The sequence below is a fragment of the Mus pahari genome, chromosome 6 (assembly GCF_900095145.1).
Source record: "Mus pahari chromosome 6, PAHARI_EIJ_v1.1, whole genome shotgun sequence".
Lineage (NCBI taxonomy): Eukaryota > Metazoa > Chordata > Mammalia > Rodentia > Muridae > Mus > Mus pahari.
The window spans coordinates 126,777-148,284 of NC_034595.1; the positions used below are offsets into that span (position 1 = coordinate 126,777).

The 21,508-nt window shown below is 50.5% G+C and overlaps 1 protein-coding gene across 1 annotated transcript in view; it reads right to left on the minus strand.

The window, feature by feature from the left end:
- Shb (SH2 domain containing adaptor protein B) overlaps positions 1-20,605 on the minus strand; it is a 109,416-nt gene extending 88,811 nt beyond the window's left edge. The window contains exon 1 of the mRNA XM_021200330.2: positions 19,587-20,605. Coding sequence (XP_021055989.1) covers positions 19,587-20,282 — 696 coding nt within the window. The 5' untranslated portion in view covers positions 20,283-20,605. The remainder of the gene's footprint in view (positions 1-19,586) is intronic.
- Between the last annotated feature and the right edge of the window lie 903 nt (positions 20,606-21,508).

The window sequence follows — 21,508 nt, forward strand, 5'->3', positions numbered from 1 at the left end:
TACCAACTGTGTAGGCCAGTCCTGGGAAGAGCCAGCCCTGCCTTCAACCCTTCAGGAAAACTCAGACGCACAGGCCTCGAGTCAGGGCCACATCCCCAGGGCCAGAGCCAGCAAGCTGACTGGTACTCAGCAGAGGCGGGGCCTGGCTCTGCCAGGGCGGCCCACTCTAACCTGCCACTGCACATAAATTACAGGGAGGAGACTGGTGGTGGCCAACTGGCTCTAAGACTGGCCCAGCCTCTCTCCAGCACAAGGAAGCACTTTATGTAGTCCAACGCCTCATTATCTGGCATCTCAGTCACACCGGAAAGGGCAAATAATGGGCTAAGAGCAACACATGTTGCATTATGAAGTCCCTCCCTGCACAAACCTGTCCTTGAGTCCCCACTGCCTGCATGGCAAAGGCTCAATTAACTCCTTACTGTGATATTTGCAGCCCTTCAATTTGACCACAACAAAGCTTCCCCTATCTCCAAAGGGGGGGAGGGGGAATCTCTATTTAGCTTAGTCCATTCACAAAATATTTGTTGAATACCTCTGATGTGTTGGGCACTACACTAGACCAACTGAAGGGTCTGTCCGTCCCACCCACTTGGAACTCTGAGCAGACCATAGCCAAGTCCCTTGAAAATGCCTTTCCCCCCAAGTGGGGCTACTCAGGGATTGGCAGCTGTAATCTTCTCTCTCTCCCACTCGCCACTGAAGAGAGCTGCTTTCCCTCGATGGCTACCTGACACACTCACCCAAAAGTCTCTGCCATACCAGAAAAGCAGGCAGCTCAAGCCGACTACTCAGCCTGTTAAGCCACAGATGCTCACAACAGGGCGTGTCTTGGCTCCTCCACAGGACCCTGGGTTTTTAGGTGTTTTCCCATGCTGGAGTTACGGGAATCCCTGAGCACTGACAAAATTACAGAGCACACTGAGTCTGAAGACATTTAACTGACAAGCAACCCTAGGTCTGCTTTGAGGGTCAACTTGTATGAGGTCAACAGTGAGGGAGCTCTCACTGTCTCTTTCCAGAAACCCAGCAGTGACAACAGACATGCTGTGACCTCTCTTACCAGGGCTGCAGATGTGTGCACAGAGAAAGGCAAGGAGACTGAGGGTGGGAGGCATGGCAACTGAGAGGCCACGGTAGGCTAAGGGGGTCTGTGATTCGGAGGCACGCAGGTGAGCACTGCAACTCTAAGCAAGGCAAGAGGTTTCTAGCTGGCTGGCCCAGAGGCAATGAGGCAACAGGAAACCTTTCTAAGAGGCAGAGGGCATTAGATGTCAAACTAGGAGGCTGACCAGAACAGAAGTCATGAAGAAGTTTAAGCACTGACATTATCTACAGCCACATTCAGAAGACACATGGTCTTACCCGAAACATCAACAAGACAGCTCAATGGTTCAGGCGCTTGGCTGGGCAATGGAAGGAGAACCAATACCTGAAAATTGTCCTTTGACTCCCATATGTGTGACATGGCATGCAGCATGCACCTGCATGCATGAACACACACACGTACACTTGTGCATAACAAGAGGATTTGATTGGGTTGGGTTGGGTTGGTTTTCAAGATAGGGTTTCTCTGTGTAGCCCTGGCTGTCCTCAAACGCAAAACATCCACCTGCCTCTGCCTCCCGAGGGCTGGGATTAGAGTCATGCACCACCAACTGCCCAGCTAATAGTGAATTTTTTTTTCTTTTATGAAAGCAACAAGGGCTATCAGGTATAGGACTTTTCTTCTGATACTCATTTAACAAAACCATAGCAATAAACCATCTGTTGCTGGGCATGGTGGTGCACGCCTTTAATCCCAGCACTTGGGAGGCAGAGGCAGGCAGATTTCTGAGTTTGAGGCCAGCCTGGTCTATAAAGTGAGTTTCAGGACAGCCAAGGCTACACAGAGAAACCCTGTCTCGAAAAAACAAATGTGTGTGTGTGTGTGTGTGTGTATATATATATATATATATATATATATATACCATCTGTTAATATGTCAATTTCTTAACCCTTTACAATGCATCAGACTATATGATGAGAGATCTTACCCTGGACAACAGAGTTGCTAGAAGACCAAAAGATGGCAGGTTTTAGAAAAAAATAAAAATAAAAATATATTTTTGACATGAGAATGTGGGTAACTTAGGTGCAACTCAGGAGAGATCAAAGGCCTTCTGCATGCCTGGGCCAGAGGTGGCTTGCAGGGAGCTAAGGGAGTGGAGTGGATAGGGTTCTCCATGAACTCAGAAGGTCAAAAGGGGCTTGGATAAAACCCACCAAGAACAAGTCAATATAGGCCTTGATTATGAAGAGGAGCAACTCCTCTGTTTGTGTCCACAGTGGGAACTGGAGCCCAGCCCCACCTATTCATTTGCTCACTGTCCACAGTCCCTGCTGCGTGACTAGGGCAGAGCTGAGGAGCTACAATAAAACCTGGGTTGCTATTGCCAAAATCCTAAAAGCCTAAAACTCTCTGTCCTTAGTGCTTTGTACAGAAAGCCTGCTGACCCCTGTGCTGTACAAATCAAACACAACACAGGCCAACAACATATTGTCACCCTTGGTGCAACAGACTCATGCCTAAACACCCTGTTGGTCACTCTTGTCTGAGGGAGGCCTCACATTTCTTTGAAGCTCTTGGCTTGGTAAATTTTCCACCCTCTGCAGTTTTAGATATTAAGTGCCTGAGGCTTTTCCAACGCCATTCAGGTAAAAAGGTGAGTGATCGACCAGAGAATGAGCACACAGGCCTTCCAAGAGCAGGCCAAGTGCCGTCCACACTGGAGGACTGGAAACTACAGTGAGAACCGTGGTTTCCTTACGAAGCTGTGGGACTTTACTTCCTGTGTCTCCTTAACTGCAAACAACAGTCGTCTGATGACGGGGCCTTGGCCTGACAGTAAGAACCCCTCACTTCGTGAGGTTTCTGAGCCTCTTACTGTCTCTCTTACTGCATTCCATGGAAACCTGCGGTCTGGAGATGGCTGAAGCCTTTGGGGAAAGACTTCTGAACAAGACTAACACCTGGCCATTTTACAAACGCAGACCCAGTAGCTCAGACAGGATGGGACCTGCCAAGGCACCTGGCCCTGGACATTTTAAAGTTCAACTCACCCAATGTTCCGGGTTCTGTGCCAGCTGTGAGGGGTCAATGAAAAATAAGTATGTGTGCTCAAGGAGCCCGATCCCCGGTGTTCAGATAACACAGGGATGTCAATAAAAACAGGCAAGCTTGGCAGGCCTCGGGGGTGGCCCTTGACCTCCAGGACACCTCCCTTAGAAGAAAAATGGTTGGTACATTCCTTTCACATCCATATGGACCACAATGGGGCAATACAGGGACCTAACTCATAGCTCATAGGACAGAGTACAGCATGCCCTGGAGAACATAGAAAGCAGCCAAAACAAAACAAAAACAAACAAAACCACCACCAACAAAGCCCTGAGACAAAAACTGTGAGACTCAGGGCTCCTCATCTACCAGTGGAGACACACCTGCAGCCCAAACACAGAGGCTCTGAAACTTCATTAGGCACCTGTCCAGTGCTTCTGTCTGCCTCCTGCTGAGAAGTTCAGAGAGGAAAACTGTCCCTTCTCCAGAGCAACAACATTCCACAGCATGTTCACAGATGTCACAGTAAGACAGACAGACAGACAGACAGGACTAGAGAAACAGAAGAGATCAAAATGCAGGCTCTCGCTTTGGCAGGTAGCCAAGAAACAATACCCACCCCTTCCTGGGTCAGGAATACAGCCAGTCAGGCCTTCTGCTGCAGTCCCCTCCTCCCTCGCCGCCGCACAGTGCCTGAGGGAGTTAAGGAAGAGAGGGTGTGAACTTCACCTTCCCAGGCCTGACAGTGCATTTCCTATACAGTGTTAAGCACAGGCTGTGGCCACTGATACAGACAGATGTAGGTCGCATCCAGCTCAGAAGGCTAGCACTGATGAGCAAGCCCGGTAGGCTTATATAACAAAGGGCTTGTCACCATTTCCTTGGATCACCAGCATTCCAACACAATGAGACACCCGCCCTGGCTTTGAAGTTAGCAACTCATTCAGATGGCCCCAACACAAACCTCAGCTGGTCGCTGCCTAACTTCCTTACCTTCCCACACCCCTCACAGGGAGCTTGGGGCGGCACTGTTGTTGACAGTGCTTTTTAGTCTTGTTTAAGTTCATTTTCTAATTTGCTTTTGTGATTAAATAATCTGCCTTTGTTCATGAAACTGTAAAATAATCCAACCTTCCTGTGACAAGCACTGTTAACAGTTAGGGTCTATTTCCTCCCCTGCCCTTTTCTACAAGTGGGGTGTAGGGTGGGGTGGGGTGAGGTTCGGGGAATGCACACACAGGCTTTTCCTATCCTAGGCATCTCGCCCACAGCTTCTCCCTCTCCAGCCCCACAGTCGCTGAACTCCACTTCTGTCAGCTGCTCCTTTTCACTACAGGCCTGCCTCTCACATTAGCCATTTCCCGTGGTGGGATGCTTAGGGAATTACCGGTGTTTTGTTTTTTTCCAATGCTTTAAAAGTAACTAAATCACCATAACGTTCTTCATTCTATTCTTAAATAAATTCCTCAGACTCTTGAGGCGCCTCTCAACTGTGTCGCCATGTTCCCTCACTGGTCACTCTTTTGACCTGAAGCAAGCCAACAACTAACTCTGTTTCAGACAGGCCTTGCCTACAAGTCAATGCCCTCATACACCAGCACACCCTGCTGTGCCTGCTGGAGAGGGAGCCCAGGGCTTTATGTGTATACGTTGTTCCTGTGTGTGCAGGAACATGGGTGAAGGCCAAAGGTCAATTCTTGGTGTCTTCTCCCACTGCTGCCTACCTTGTTTTTGAGACAGGATCTTGTGAGGTAAACTAGGCTGGCTGGCCAGGGAGCCCCAGGGGTGTGCCCATCTCTGCCTCCTTAGTGCTGGGATTACAAGCACATACGGCTATACCACACAGGTTCTGGGATCAAATCCAGTACCGCCCTGCAGGAGCATTTTAAAATCAAGTCCATGACACTTGACACTTTACAACACAGACTGCTACAGTTTAACCTCTAAGTCAAACTCATGATTTTGAGTCTACCCACATATGCCAGTCAAGGATTGAACATCTCTGGACCGAGATTGGTAAATGCCAGAAGTCCTTACAGAACCGTGGTCTTTCATTAAAGAACAGGTAATGTCACACCACAGTCACAGAGGAAGACTAAGGATGACAATCTTACTGGGGGGGGGGGGGGGCTGACCAACTTCTAGATTGAATTCCAGGTTACTAGCCATGCCCCATTCACACAAACCTTTGAAATTCAAATATATAACTCTTCACAGGNAAGTCCTTACAGAACCGTGGTCTTTCATTAAAGAACAGGTAATGTCACACCACAGTCACAGAGGAAGACTAAGGATGACAATCTTACTGGGGGGGCGGGGGGGCTGACCAACTTCTAGATTGAATTCCAGGTTACTAGCCATGCCCCATTCACACAAACCTTTGAAATTCAAATATATAACTCTTCACAGGACAGCAGGGCTCTCTACCAAGGAAGTGCTGATTCCTATTTGAATTTGAGGAGTCTGGGAAGACACAAGAATGTATGAACCTGGTGTTCTCTTTCGGTGTCTTTTTACCACAAAGTATAAAATAACTAAAAAGGAGAGACATCATACCGCTGAAATTTACCTTCATGGTACCAAATGCTGGAATACTGAGGGAACCTCAATTTGATGAACTTTAAAGCAATCCAGAGGAGACGGGGGCAGGGGGGCAGAGTTGGGGGGGGGGGAAGGAGATGCAAAGTACTCAAAAGACGAAAAGGTTCCGCCCACAGACAACAAACTGACCACCAAACTACTTCATCAGCAGCCCATGGAAAGCAGACAATGTCAGCAGTTTCCGCTGCCACCAGAGGCATCGGGACTAAAACCTTTTAGTGATGATGCCTCCAAACAAGAAGCCTGCCTGAACTTAAGTTTCCTGTTTCAGAATCAGGCCCACGGCCACCTCACCCCCACAGGGATCCTGCCAAGAGGTTAGGGCGAGTTGACAGGACTCAGCCCCCACCCCCCAACACACACACCCAAGTTCAGTGTCTGTACTTGGAACAACGTCCAGGCTCAAGTTCTGGCAATGTGATCCAAGCCATTTGGGCATTCCCAGCTGTCCTGCAGGTGACTAGCAAGTGATGACACTCACTGCCACCATCCTGTCACTTCACAGTCACACCACAGATGGGTTTCAAATGGATCCAGGCCCCGTGGAAGCCTACTGAGAAGCAGTATGACACCTCGATCTGTGAAGTCTTCCTTCTGGCTCCTTGCTGGACAGAGTAGCCAGCCACAGAACTACACAGGCAGAAAGACCTGGCTGGGGACTCCTTGGGGTCCCCCGGACCAGCAGGCACCTCCACAGGCTGCTGCTTCGCTCTGGTAACCCAGAGTGTTCTGAGCACTTACTTTTTGTCAAAGATCATGTTCCCTGGGAGGACACTGTTGACAGGCCACAGGTCAGTATGAGCTCAGAACCCCATGCTCCATGTTGAGAGGATATTACGGGCCATGAGGTCCACCCTGCCTCACTGTGAGTGCTTCCTCGCAGCCACGGTTAGTCCCGACACCTGGGGATGCCTACAACTCTGTGTGATACCAGATGAGACAGCAGAGCCTCAATCCAGGCCTCAATGGCCAGCTCCGTCCATCTTCCAAACACACGTGGCCGTCTCCACCAGGCTCCTGAGCCCCATGCAGATGAGCCAATCAGTCAGCTGCTCTGCCCCTTCTTGCCTCAGAGAAGTAAGACCTTTACTTTATGTTCCTGTAGAGGTGAACAGTTAAATCTGCTGGGCTTCCTCCATCTGCTCACCACCAGCAGTTTCAAGATGTGATACACTCCCACCTCTACCCAGGCCATGGGACCCTGAAAGAATGTGGACAGCTGTTGTGGAAGCTGAAGGAATTTACAGACATCCACAGAGGGGATTTGGGCTATTGACAACAGCGACCTTGAAAAACCTATACCTTGACAAGTGTTTGATCAATTTCCCTTCACTGACCAGTGTTGTTCTAAGAGCTGCCTGAATGGCCAGCCATGCGCTTCATGGCTTAAGGATGCAGATTCGGGTCTGATCCTTGCTGCCTCTGCCTACAGACATGACATTTGCTTAACTGAGGTCCCCACCTCTGGAGACATTCAACTGAAGCCTCCCTACTTTAGCTGTCCCCTTAGGCTGCACAAGTTTTCTGAGAGCAACCAGATCTGATCCCATCACTTCCTTATTCCAGGGTCTCACTTTTGTCTCCCACCACATAAGGACTAAAGTGCCCTGATGGCCTCACAGCTCTGAGACTACCAGGTGATACAGAACTTTCCTCTCCACACCCCTGTATCTGTGCTGACAGGAGGTGAAGGGCAGACCAGACTGGACTCAAGGCCCAGGTCCACATCTGCCTATCAGTAGCTACACCATCTGTATGCTTCAGTTTCCTCCTTAAAATGGGGATGAGGGTAGGGGTAGGGGGGCTCTCAAAATGTGCCTCCTAAGGAATGTGTGGGGCCTTGTAAGGAGCACACACAGCGTTTGAACTCAGGCTGGTCCCAGGGAAAGTGTTTCCTTCTGCTCTTCCCTGGCAGAAGCCTGAAAGCCAAGCCTTGCATCTAAAGCTGGGCTGAGGACCAGGATAGGCAGGGTCAAAGTAATACAAAAGTCCTAAGGCTCTTCCCACAGGCTCTGTGCTTTGCCAGAAAGCAGCGCTTTCCTTACCCTTACAGTGATTACAGGGTTACAGTGACTTCCCCTGAACAGCATCTCATTTGTCATCTCTAAAGTGAGGACCCTCATGGTACCCCTCCAAGACTCACCATGAAGCTCAAACATGGCAAAAGTAACCTACACAGTGAGTGGTCAGGAAACACCATTGCCATTAACCCCATGTGACAGACAGGACATTCCAAGTCCAGGAAAACTAATTACTTATTCCAAATTACAAAGTTTCCAAGTCCAGGAACAGCATGGAAGATTAGGCCTTCTGTTCCCAATACCAATGCTGGCCACAACCAGTGGACTGCCTGCCACCAGGGTCCTACAGTGTTCAGATCACCAGTTTTGAACCCTGAGGAATGGCCTTGATGACTAGCCCCAAGGACAAGGCAAGAGCATGCCCAGCTCCCAGGCAACTGTGTTACTCAGCCAGGCAACTTCTGCCTCACACTAAGTCTGCTAAGTGGTTCCTCTGAAATCTAGTCCTGCCTCTCCTTTCTATCTTTGAATCCTCTCCAGTTCACTCACGAATAAGACCCTGCACCACGCAACCATTGTCTTTTCTGAGAACTTCTGAGCACTTACCGTGGCCCACCTACTCAGAACTTGCTCTGGCCAGGCTCCTCTTTTTTTTTTTTTTGGTTTTTCGAGACAGGGTTTCTCTGTGTAGTCCTGGCTGTCCTGGAACTCACTTTGTAGACCAGGCTGGCCTCGAACTCAGAAATCCGCCTGCCTCTACCTCCCGAGTGCTGGGATTAAAGGCATGTGCCACCACGCCCGGCTGCCAGGCTCCTCTTTATAGCAAGCTCTTGAGTTTGAGCTTCATCAAAGCCCTCTGCTGGGATCCCAAAGGGTCCCTGTCCTTAGCTTGTGGTGCCTGACTGGGAACCTGGTCCTGTCAGACAGTGTTATAGCTTACTTTGAGGAGACACCATCACACATCCACAGGTTGTATGGAAGAAGACAGTGGTAAACATTTTTAGGAAGGCAACAAACAGCTAAAGCTCATATACACCAGTAAATCCAAGAAACCACAAACTAAACCAAAATCCCAGTTCTCGAGAAAAGTGAGCAGGCCTTAAAACGAATGTGCCTTTCTAGGACACACTCTGAAAGCAAATATCAAAACGCTTTACCTTCATACCCAACAGATCTCCTCCTCTTAAGCCAGGGAAATCACAGGAACCTCGGCTAAGAATTTAGTTACAAAGGTGCTCTCAGAATACTGCTAAGTTGGTGAAAACCAGTAAACTAATGCAACACCAACATTAATCCCTGCTGCTGCGTGTTTGAGACAACGTAGGCACCATTCTGTCTTTGGACAGAAAGAAACAATTTTTATGTGGGGAAATAGATATGTATACTGAAGATGCTAAGACATAAGAACACTAACAGGTTAATAATCGAGATTTTTCTCTGAATTGTGTAGTTGGGGTTGTCTTCTGGGTTAGTTTTCTTTATATTTTCTGTAGCAAACTTTAATCCTGTTGTAACAGGTAAAGTTACCACTGAGACTGAGACATAATACACTTCCCAGTTCCTGCCTCTTTCTGAGAACTGGCTCTGGGCACAGCTAGCACACAATAGCAGGCAGGTAGGGGCTGCACCATCCCTTGAATGGCATGCATTCCCTAAATCCCATGCTGTGGCTTAGAATGTACCAGAAGGTTATGGGGCTGTGGGGCTTTCTGAGAGCCCATGGCCACTGAGCACCCTTGGGAACTTTCTGATCATTTTTATGTTTGGGTTTGATCCTCAGTACTTCCAAAAGATTGCTTTGACTAACTCAAGAGAACAGAGTGGAGGGAACGGACCGGAAGTCATTGGAAATTGGGTGCCCATAGGCAGCTGATGAGAAGACATCCAGTCTGGCATGTTCTGGAGTAAGACCCATGGCAAGAAAAGAGGCCAACATGTCTGGTAGGTTTTGACCTGAGTGGTCACTGGCTTCTATAGGGAAGCTCTGTTAGGGTTCCTAAGGACACAGGAGACAGGGATGACCTCTGTCTGGAACTGCTCAAAACACTGAGAATACTGGAACAAGACTGCCAGATGAGGGATAGGTACAAAAACAGGGTAAGATGGCCCCAGACTGAGTGATCCATGCCCTGCCATGGGGTTGGAAGGTGAGCTTACAGCAAAATTCTAACAGACCTCTCAGTAGACCAAGTGCTCCACCACTAGGCTACACGCCAACCCCGAAGCAATCTTCTCTAAAACCTGCATCCGTCCATGCACCAGCTCCGTTCAGAACTTTCTGCTGGCTTCCCACATCACTTCGAGTTCTAGTAAAAGATCTTTCCTATACCCACAAGGCTTAACTTCTCTGCCTGTGCCACATCCCTCAGTCTCCACCTGCCCTGCCCAAACATGTGGCCCTCTGCACTGTCCTTGGAGCAACCCTGCCAGCTCCTGCCTCTCCCTTCTTGCTTGGCCCTTCTCTTGTATGCAGTTTTCTTTGGAAGAGATACAGCTCACACCATCTGGCCCTATAGTCAAGTCCCTTCGACGAACCTCTTTAAAAGGGCATCCAACCCAAACACAGCCACCTTAGGCTCCCTACCCTACATACCCCCCCCCAAGGGGGAGTGAGGGTTTCATGTTTGGTGTGCAGCTCTGTTTTTATCACCTACACAGAGCAGTGCCCAGCATGTAGCACCTCTAAGCAAGAGATGCTGAATAAATAAGAGAGACTACATAAATGAGGCCATCCTCATTCCAGTTGGAGACTTTGGGTTCAGGCAGCAAATGCGGCCCAGAGGACCTCTCCACCACACACACCCATCAAGCTACTTCCTTCTGGGCCAGGGGAAGCCAATATCTGACCATTAGTTATTGTAAGCACCTCCCCAGGGTCCGGAATAACCCATCATCTCCGAAACCCACTCCCTAAGCTTTTCCTTTCCAGCAGGATGGGAAGTCCAGAGCTCCCCTTGGAGAGAAGAGAAAGGAACTGAATGACCAGGAGGAAAAGTCAGTCCTTCCTGGCTCGGCATTGAGAAAGTTTGCGCTTCTCAGGAAGTCAGCACCTCTGACTCTGAAAGTGAAACATTAATAGAAATATTACTGGAAAATACCAAACAGGAAGCAAAGGAAAATTCCATTGTGGAAGTAAGGCCCTCTGTCCATGCACCTCAATAGTCTCGGCGAAGTGTTTCAGAATCAAAACATAGAAGAAACGGACTCAATCAGGCTCGTCGCGCTTCCCAACAGCTCAGATTCTGGCCAAGCTGCTTCCCCACCCTGGCTCAGAGGGCACTGGACTCAGCGAGGCAGGGTAGGCCCAGCTCCTTCCAGTGCTGACAGGGACTCCAGCACCTTCACCAAAGCAGATCTGACTGTGGAATAACTACAAGGATGTAGACCACTCATGTGGGGTATGGGGAGATGGTGAAGAGCAGAACAAACTGAAACGCGGAAAAAATTCGCTGTGATGCAACATGAGGTCAGTGCCAGTTTCAAATCTCATCTCTGCCTTGCACTAGCAAAATAAGTAAGTAGTAAGGTGGGAACGAAAGTACTGTACACATCAAGGAGGCAGTGGGGAGGAAGAACCCAAGCACACTGCACAGCGTCTGGCTCAGAATATACGCCCGCAATACTATAAGCAGCTAGCATGGAGTGCAAATCCCCTTAGCTACAGTTAACTGCCCTGTGTGCCCAAGCAGCTCCTCCTCACAGGAGCCTTCCTGGCTTCCCTCAGCTGAAGGGCATTCCCCCCTCTCTGCTCCAGGAACCAAGGTGCTGCCCAGACCAGTCTCATGAGCTCAGCTCACCCAAAACCCGTTTACATATCTATTCTGTCATGTAGAGAAGAGCTAGCTGTGTTCCAACCTTGGTTCCTGTGTCCCCAACCAGAAGTTCCTTATGTGCAGGCACCGGTCAGTTCTTGCGCCATTCTTGTATCCCCGAGCTTTGGACAATGGTCTGCATATAAAGGTTCCTCAGGTTCCTCAGATAATACAGGCCCAACTGGAGTTGAGAAGCTACAGACCTCTGCAACCTGTTTTCATCAAAGCAACCCCAACCAGTGGGTGCCATCAACCAGACAGCAGCCCAGTTTTCAGCTATAAAGCCATTAAGTCTCAGTCTTTTGTGTGTGTGCGCACACACATGTGTGTACATCCATGTGGAAGTCACAGAACAACCTGAAAAAAGCTGTTTTTTTTTTCCAGGGATCAAAATCAGGTTGCTGAGCCATCTCCTGGTCCCCAAGTCCAGGGTTACATTGTTTTGGTTTGGTTGGCTTGGTTTGGTTGGTTGGTTTTTGACCAAAGCTGACCTTTGCTTCAATGGTTCTGCAACACAAGTTAAACTCAGCAGGGGAGGGTTTGGCTGTGAGGCCAGAGGAAACCACACCTGCTTCAGAGTTGCCTTTTAAAGCCAAGGTACAGTCCAGCAATGCTTTAGGAGCAGAGAGAGGATGGGGATCATCAAGTCCTGGGGTGAAGCCCTAAGGCCAAGGCTACAGCTTGTTCCCCAGAGTGTCTAATTAGAGGAGGCAGTCACCTGACCTCCTTTTAGGAAACTTATATTCTTTCTAGATATGGGTAGAGGTACCACCAGCTTTCATCTTAAAGCAGAGCACACACAGCTTAGCCGATCCTAGGGGGAGGGAAGGTCTGGTGTTAGAATGAGAAGACATGACAGTTACAAGACACACATTTTTGTGCAGCTGTCCTCTGGGATGCGCCTACTCTGCGTGCAGAATTTCTCTATAAAATAACTCAAGTGCAGCATTAACATGTTCTTTATGGAACTCAGCAGCAGATTTGAGAGAGTCCAGCTGTGGGTCAAAACAAGGAAAGGGCTAAGGGGAATATTTGGTAGAAGGGAGGGGAAACATGACAGCCATCAGTCAACAGCAGGGCCCTCTTTCTCATGGCCGGTTAGGCTGGGAAAGCATGAAACAGTTTAGTAGAAAGCACATGGGTAGTGGACTCAGAATGCACAGTGTGCATCTTATTGTCATCCTTAAAAGCTACGACATTAGGTCCATCACTGATGTCTCTAAACCTCAGGACAGGCTGACAGTACCCACAGCAGATGAACAGCCCTGAAAGCCTAGAATGTCTTGCCTCCATCCCTGCCCCTTGCCCCACACCTCTCTTCCTGAATCTTGGCCTGTGTTGTGACTTGCTTTGGTCAACAGCACTCAAAAGAACAGTGTCAGATTCAAACCTCAAGAAACCTCAAGGGCTTCTTTCTTGGAACCCTGTCCTGCCTGCCACAGGTGCATGGCACAGCTTGAGAGCACCCTAACCAGAGTGAGCCCTATCAAGACTGAAAATGACGCTCGGTGCCCAGCGCCTGCATAGAAACTACAGCCCACAGGCCAGCCGCCTGGCTTTGGAAATAAAGGTTTATCAGAACACACGTATCCCTACTAATATATTCTCTAAGGTTGTCTTTAGATGCAATGACAGAGCTAACCCGCTGTGATAGAGACCAGCTCAAACCTGAAGACATTTACTGCCTGGCTCTGGCCCTTTAAAAAAAAAAAAGTTGGCTGACTTCTGAGGCTGGAGTGACATGGGATGGAGCAATAGCTGATACAGTATCTGGACCTAGAACCTAGACTGGCTGTGAGAACTTTGTGACCAAGGAAGTGTTACAATGAAGCCTTCTGGGGAATTAACACTGAGAACAACTTTGACAAAATTTCTCTCACTCTCCTATCAAGGGTTGGGACATGAATGGGGAACCTGTCCTTGGCCATCAAATTTGTGCTAAAAGGACATTTTTAAGGGCTGGAGAAGATGGCTATTAATCGAATAGAAATGGCTGACATTTTGATCCTGGCTTCCATTGATTTGGACTAGTGATTTTATGTGAAAAAGATCAAATGACAGGTCAGCTCCCCTGAACCCATTCTGTCAATGGCTCTTTCCCTGCACCTGTCTGTTGGGCCCAGCGCTCAGCAGGGAGCCTTGCTCCCCAGTCCCTGCTCAGGCAGTCCCACTGTTCCTCAACAGGCAGCTCAAGTGACTCCTTTGGCAGGCCTCCTTCACCTGCCAGCATTCGGGCTGCTCCAGCCTTCTGAATGCACTTCAGCCTTTCCTTAGGTTCTGATACTGTCTCAGGCTTCAGAACCTAGTGGGCTTGTTCACTTATTGATACCCAAAGGATGTAGTTTCCAGAAATTTCCTTGAATACCACAAACCAAGGATGTTTATGTCTCCTATATAAATAACATAGTAGACTGGGCATGGTGGCACACATCTTTAACCCAGACCTTAGAAGACAAAGACAGAAGGATCTCTATGAGTTCAAGGCCAGGCTGGTCTATACAGTGAGTGCCTGACTCAAACTAAATAAAAAGGGAAAAGACACAAGGTTGTTTGCCTTTCACATACCTTAAGTCCCGTCTAGCTGACTTATAAGACCTGATAAAAAGTAATACTACATAGTTACACAATTGTTTCTGGGTTAGGAAATAACAAGAAAATATAAGTCTATGTATGGGCCAATAATTTTGTTTCAATTTGGGGGCAAAGTACTAGGAATTGAATCCAAGGCCTGGCTGCTGTGTGTGTAAAATCTTCCTCTAAGATTGAAGCATTCCATACTTCAGGAATGTTCCTTCAGCAGAAAGGTAAACAATTAGAAATAGCTTCAGGAAGTCCCTGAAACTGACCAAATTCATTAGGTTCCCTCCCTGCCAGAGTAAGCTAAGAGCCCCACCTCAGAAGGAAGCTAGCTGCAAAGACTTAAGTGTTGCTTATATTATACCCAGGAAAAGTTTTCTCTCACAATTTTGCATACATATACTGGACGAATACTCTACCACTAAGCAACACCTCAACGCTCTCTTTTTTTTTTTTTCTTTTTTTTACTTTTTATTTTTTGTGTTTTGTCTGCATGCTAACTGTGTATGTATGTGCCTGGTCCCCATAGAGGCCAAAAAACTTTGGACCTCTTGAAACTGGAGTTGCAGGTGTTTGTGAGCTGTACTCATGAGCTCCACATGGGTGTAGAGAATTGAACCCAGGTCCTCTGAAGAGCAGGGAATATTTTAAATCACTGAGCCATTCCTCCAGACCCAGTCTTTTATATTTGACTTTGAGACAAGGTCTAAGTTGCCCAAACTGGCCTTGAACAACACTCTGTAGCTCAGGTAGGCTTTCAATTTATAACTCTTCTGACTCAACTTCCAGAGTAGCTAGGAACACAGAGCTGGCTTTCTCTGTCCCCATTTGAGTGGCAGGTAGTTATGGCTAAGGCCACAGACAGGGGCAGAAACAGGGCACATACCCTGCTGTACCCTGATGCAAACCTCTATGGCCACACCTACTTTCCTCTGAATTCCCGGTGCCTAGCTAAGAGCTCAGAAACTGCTAGGTGCTTTATTGTGGTACCATTTTTGTTTTGTTTTGTGTTTTTTGTTAAAAATTATTATTTATTTGTTTGATGTGGAAAACATGTTATTTAACACAACTCTGTAGATGCCAATACTATACCAAGTGTTGGTGCACATTAGCATGTATTTAAAACCTGGGAAAACTGACATCATGATGCATTCTTGACTTTCTCAGGTGTACTGGAAACACCACTTAATTATGATATAAGAAACAAGACCTGCAGAAAACAAAACTGGATGAGACCGGCTGAAGCCCCTACCCCACCTCTCCTATACTGCCACCTCTTATTTCCCAAGCAAGACCCACCGCATATGAGCTCTGGCTTCCAAGAAGACATCCTACAATGAGGTTTTACCAGCATGAGCATATGTACACACACAAGCTCCCTCACAGCCTGCAGGCAAGCACCCATCCCACTTAAGTCCCACTTCCACCGCCTCTAGGTTCACCTTAAACGCCTACTTCCTAGAAAAAGACCTCCTCAAGTTCCCAGGACAAAAATCACTGTGGGGAATGAAAACTCCCATCCACTTCCTGCAGAAGCTCAGACCAAAGATAACTGCACCCTTAACCTCCACCCCTTCCCCACTCCATTTGCTCACGTCTCATATCTGAGCAAGAGATGTTACTATGTTAGGGGTAATTCGGAACAGTGAAAAGACTCTTTTCCAAGAATGACTGACTGTAAAGGGGAAAAAAACAAAAACACCCCCCATTGAAGATGTTGCGGTGGAGGAGTAGGATGTGGCCAGGTGATGTGCCCCAGGTCTCACTCACCTGGGAGAAGAGATGGACAACTTACTCATGCAAAAGAGAAAAGGGTTCAAGTGTGCATGTCAGGAATGGGACCCCAAAGCTGAATCATGTTTTAACAGCACTAGAAGATGGGTGCACTAGCCAGTAGCAACACTGCATGCCATAAGAACTCTCAACTTGGGTCTGGGGTTAAAGCTGACACTGGTGCTGGCCAATTCTCAAAGGGCAACAACAAGAGGCTAGGCTGCCCCAGGCTAAGTGGGATTTTCCTGAGACTATTGGTAGAGACTGAAGACAGGTTGGGATATTCAGTGCTGGATCACAGTAGGTCTGGCCTCCCAAATGCTGTCTGCTAGAAATAATGTGAAAACCAGACTGCCATCTGACTGCCAGATGGGGAGGTACTGGCCACATACCGAGCTGGCGATCGGCACCTGCAGCCTGTATCCAAAATGGTCCTGGCCAGAAGACTGGGGAATTAGTTGTAGAAGAGCTATCGTGGCAACAGGGTTACCAAGGTGGGACCCAAGACCAGAAGGAGCAATCACCCAGACACTTACCAAAAGGCTAATTCTCAAGGCTCCCACCAGAACTGAATTTTGGGGAATGAATGCATTAGAGTTGGAACAGTAAGAATGGGAGAGGTGCCGTGACGCACTGTCTTCCAACCATGGACTGCCATCACACTCACAAACTCAAGGCAACTATGGTCACCACACAAGACCCATACAAGATAAAGCAAGTCGATAATCATTCCAGCATGGGTCAGAGGTCACTGGGGAGCTACTGGCAGCTTTTAGGGGAGTTGGGGGAGTAGGGGGTAGAGTGGGGGGTACAGCTGGTACTTTGCCCATGCCCACACAGGCAGCACTAATTTGACTTAGTAGGTGATTTTTCTTTTTTTAAAAGGGAGATTAAGGTAGGAACAGCAAGTGTGTGGGGGTGGGGTAGAAAGGGAGTGGGGAGCAAAGAGTGGGCATGATCAAGATACATTTGCATCTATTTAGAAAGCTGTCAAAAAGTCTATAAAAACAAATGTGTGCAGGCGTTTGTTTTGTTTTGTTTTGTTTTGTTTTAAGAAGTTGCAGAGGAGGGGTGGGGATGGAGGTCCCTTGGTAGAACTGCTTGCTTAGCAGGTACAAAGCACTGGGTTCAATCTCAAGAACTGCACAAAACTAGATGTGGTTCATACCTGTAATCCCCACTGAGAGGTGGTGACACATGCCTTTCATCCCAGCTCTTGGGAGGCAGAGGCCAACCTGGTCTACAAAATGAGTTCCAGGACAGCCAGGGCTACACACACACACACACACACACACACACACACACACACACACACACACACACACACACACACACACACACACACACACACACACACACACACACACACAAACCCTGTCTCTAAAAACAGAAAGGAAGGAAGAAAGAGGGAGGAAGGGAAAGGGGACTGAAGCCCATCCTTGGCTACCTAGTGACTTCAAGGTCAGCATTGTTTCAGTCTTATCTCAGAAAGTAAATAAAGTAGTGTCCAAGCCAGCCAGACTTCCAGGACACTCCGTGTCCCTCTACTAGCTAGTCTGCTGTCTTGCAACCACTCCCCCTTGCTGCCTCCCTTTCTCATGACAGAAGGAACATGTGGTAACCTATTCCCTTGTCTCCCAGGAGAGACAACTTTTAAAAGATCAAAGCTTCAACATGAGAAAGGAAAACCAGCCCAGAGAGAGTGTTTCTTTAAAACTGTATCCCCTACCACAGTTCAACTCAGTTTACCTTCCTTGGCCTAGGCCCTGCAGCCCCTCTCCGGTCCTGTCCAATCACATAAGACTTCATACCTATAGCTCTCTAAAGCACCAGACACTTCTCCAGCCATCCCCTGATCACTACTGGCTCCAGGTCAACAATGGAGACCCCATTTAACACCAGGCCCCATCACAGGGTGGCCTCTGTCACAGCACTTAACACAGACATACCCTGCTCAGGATCCCCCTTCTAGCACCTGGTAGAGGAGAGCAAAGACCCATGGGAAATATTGTGACAATGTAGCCAAGTCTTAGGCACACTTGACATTCCAGCTACAAGGTATGATTACTAAGCATCTGTAAGTCTTAACTCTAACTGGGGGAAAAAAATGTTTACAACAAATTTGAAAGCCACACAAAGACTTCAGAGAGCAGGCTGAACCATAGTAGTAAACAAAGAAAGTCTGCCCCCTGGGGGGCAGTGGTCTTGGGCAAGTAGGGGATGCTGAGTCAGGTGAGGTGGACTGCAAAATCTCTGGAAAGCGCTCTCCTCACTTTCATATGTAAAAGCTCCAGGCTCTCCCAGTGAGACCACCAAACTGAGTCTGAGCCACAGATGAAGCTGCAGGATGCTTGACTTCCAGACACCATCAACCACAAGCCCAACAGCTCAGCTCTTCTCAGGGACATCTCTCCTCTCGCCCCCTTGGGGACTGTATGAGTCACCAGGGCTTCCAGCTCACTGTCCTCAGTGTGGCATCTTGGGTACTTGGGAAGCTCGCAGAGTATGAGCTTCCAAGGTGTGTGCCCACACAGTTCCAGGGGACATAGGCTCCCAGGGGACATAGGCTCCTTCAGGCTGCGAATACCATCCATCCTGGGCAGACAATGCAGGATGACCCCAGGGAGAAGACCAGACAGGCAACTTTTTCAGGAGGGCATATCCTTCCTCATCTCTCCCATAAAACAAAAAGAAGCCTTGCCAAGCACCGGCTGACAAGTAGAAAATGTCTCCCTGCTAGCATAGCCAATCTCTATCAGTCCAGGCAAAAGTCTGAGCTCGCAAGGAGAGTGTGGGGGAGAATGCAGGCAGAGCAGGGGCTGGACAGCCAGGCAACCCTGCCGTGAAGATCTCTCACTGGGCCTCAGATTTAATCAAAACACTGCCTCAGAGAGAAGTAGGCAGAACAAGTATTTTATGGGGGGAAGGGAGGTTAACTCAGGAGTGTGAGGGAAAGGAAGGGTAGAGGGGCCTGCCTGTAATTAACTCCCTTGTTATGAAGCAGGGAACAAGATGGCCTGATAGATTGAGCAGGGGATTGCCACAAAGGCGTCTCTTTCCCGAGACAGTACTACAGGGATGGAATCAGGAAAGAGGATGAAGTAGGCAGAGAAGGGTCTCTATTTAGCAGACTGCCTGCGGAGCTGGGGAGAGCGGGTGTGAACGGCCAGATGGGTAAATTCTCTGGGAGGACGAACCTTTACACCGGAAAAGCCTGCGTGGGGGTTCCCAGTATCGCTCCAGTACAAAAGGCCGCTTGGCTTCGGAAACCTGGCACGCAGAGTGGGACGTTTAGAAGCATTTACACACATATTCAGGGACAGCCAATAAGCAAAACTACGACCCGGAGATCCCCTTTCCCACTCTAGACCTCAATTCCCGTCTGCATCTGGGAGGGGGACCACTACAGGGACCCCGAGGTAAACGAGAGTAAATGCTATTTTAGGCCAGCCGCTGCTAACTTTACTGGGGGGCTGGCTGGGTCTGTCCTCTGGGTAGTTAGGCGGGGTGCTCTAGCTCTGGCTCTGGGATCGGTAAGGGTGCGTTGGGGAGCAGAAACCAAAGAGTTCGGAGTCTGATCAACCATCTGGCAGAATGTGCGCTGTAGCCTAGACCCCAGGATGCCAGAGCAAAGTTGACGCAGGGATGGGAAACGTGGCAGTGCCTCAGTTCCCCAAGCGCACCAATAGCTTTGGAGCTTACCTTATCTTTCTGACCAGCTCCGGTCTCCTCGGCGGCGCACTTGTTGAGCAGTTTTTTGCCTCCGCAGGTCGTCGGGCTCCAGGTGCGGCCGCCAGAGCACACGCCTCCCGGAGGGTCCCCCGCAGCACCCGCGCTCTCCACTTTGATGAGTCTATGCTTAGGGGAGATGTAGCGCACCTCCGCCGGCGTGGCCGGCCGCCGCTCGCTGCTGCTGCGGTAGAGGTGCGGGGAGCCGGAGGATGAGGACGACGACGCGGCGGCGCCCGCTCCCGCCGCCGCGCAACAGCAGCCCGCAGCACCCGCTGCCGCCGTGAAGGTGCGCTGGCCCCCGCCAGGGTCCCCGCCGCCGCCACCGCAGTAGTCCAGGCGGCACATAGCTCGCAGTTTGCGCAACGACGAACCCGGCCCGTTGTACGGGTCCTCGAAGTCGCGCTCCTTCTGCGCGCGGTAGGCGCGGATGAGGTCACTCGTGCTGCCGCTGTCGTCGGGCAGAGAGCCCGACGAGGCCGAGAAGCAGGCGGCGGCCGACCCACAGGACGCCGAGGACGCCGAGCAGGCCTGCGGCACGGCCTGCGGGGGCTGCTCGCGCCGCTCGCCCCGGCGCCGCTGCTCCCTGTAGTCGGGCCTCGGCGGCTGCGGCGGACTCTTAGTCTTGCTGTTGCCCAAGCTGAAGTACTTGTTCAGCCACTTGGCCATGGCGAAGGGCCGCCTAGGGCCGCGGCGCGCGAGCCCGGTCCGCCGCCGCGGCCATTCGCAGGACAACGCTGTCGCCCAGTCCCGCAACGCCCCTGCCCCTGTGGGGGGCGTGCGGGGCACCCGTCGCCAAGTTCAAGTTCTCGCAGCCGCCGCCTCCTGCCGGCCGCCGCTTGGCTTCGGCCGCTGCTGCACAGCCCTCCGCCCCTGCCGCGCGCCGACCGAGCTTCGGATCTCGCGCCCCGCACAGACGTGTCTCATAGGGCCCCGGGCCGCCTAGAGCGGAAGGCCAGGCGCCCCCCGCCGCGCACGCCCGCACCCAGCGCCCCCACCCTCGCGGAGCGCGCCCCTGCCCCGTGCGAGCCGCGGTCAGCTGCGGGCTTCTCGAGGGCACCCGGGCGAGCCCGGTCCCGCCGCGGGTCGGAAAACAAGCGAACGAATGAGGGAGGCGGCCGGCGCCTGGCGGAGCCCGCGCGCCCCTGCCCGTCCCGGCGGCGCCTGGCTCTGCCGCTGCCTCTGCTGCCGCCTCCCGAGCCGCCGCGTGTGTGACACTCCGCCGCCAGAACCCGCCCTGCGCCGCGGCCCCGCCCTTTCCCGCGGGCCCCACCCCCACCAATGCCCCGCCTCCTCATAGGCCACGCCCCCGCGTGCAGCCAGGAACCTCCACGAGTCACCTCCTGCGGCCGCCTAGGCGCCAGCCCCCGGGTCCTGCCCTAGGGCGCCCGCGTCCTGCGGCTTGGCAGGCCCTGCCTCCCTCCAGCAGGAGCTGCGGCTCTTTGAGGCCAAAGCAGTCAGCACAGCGCGCCGTGCACTCTAGGAATGGATGCCCACCATCGAGGTGGTAGGCGGGCAGGACTAACGCACGACCTCTAGTTGACCGAGAGGACCGTGCAGAGGAGATGCCCTAAATGAGAGTGGCTGCCCCTCTTCTCTTTAAAGGGATAGAGACTCCGGTTCAGCTTTTCCTGCGCCGGGTCTTCGAAAAACTCTTTATGCTAATGAGTATATTAGCAATCCAGATGACGGATCCGGACGGGATAGGCGGCTGGAACCAGGCGGGGCACCAATCCCCGAGCAAGGCTAAGGGGAGGTCGGACTGTTTGCTTACATTTTCACCTTCTAGGAAGTGGGGCTTTAACCCTGTTCACTGCCAACCTAGTGGAACCAGCTATGTAAACATTTAACGCTTAAGGTTGCCGGAGCTGGCGAGGCTCTATTTAATCTAGAGA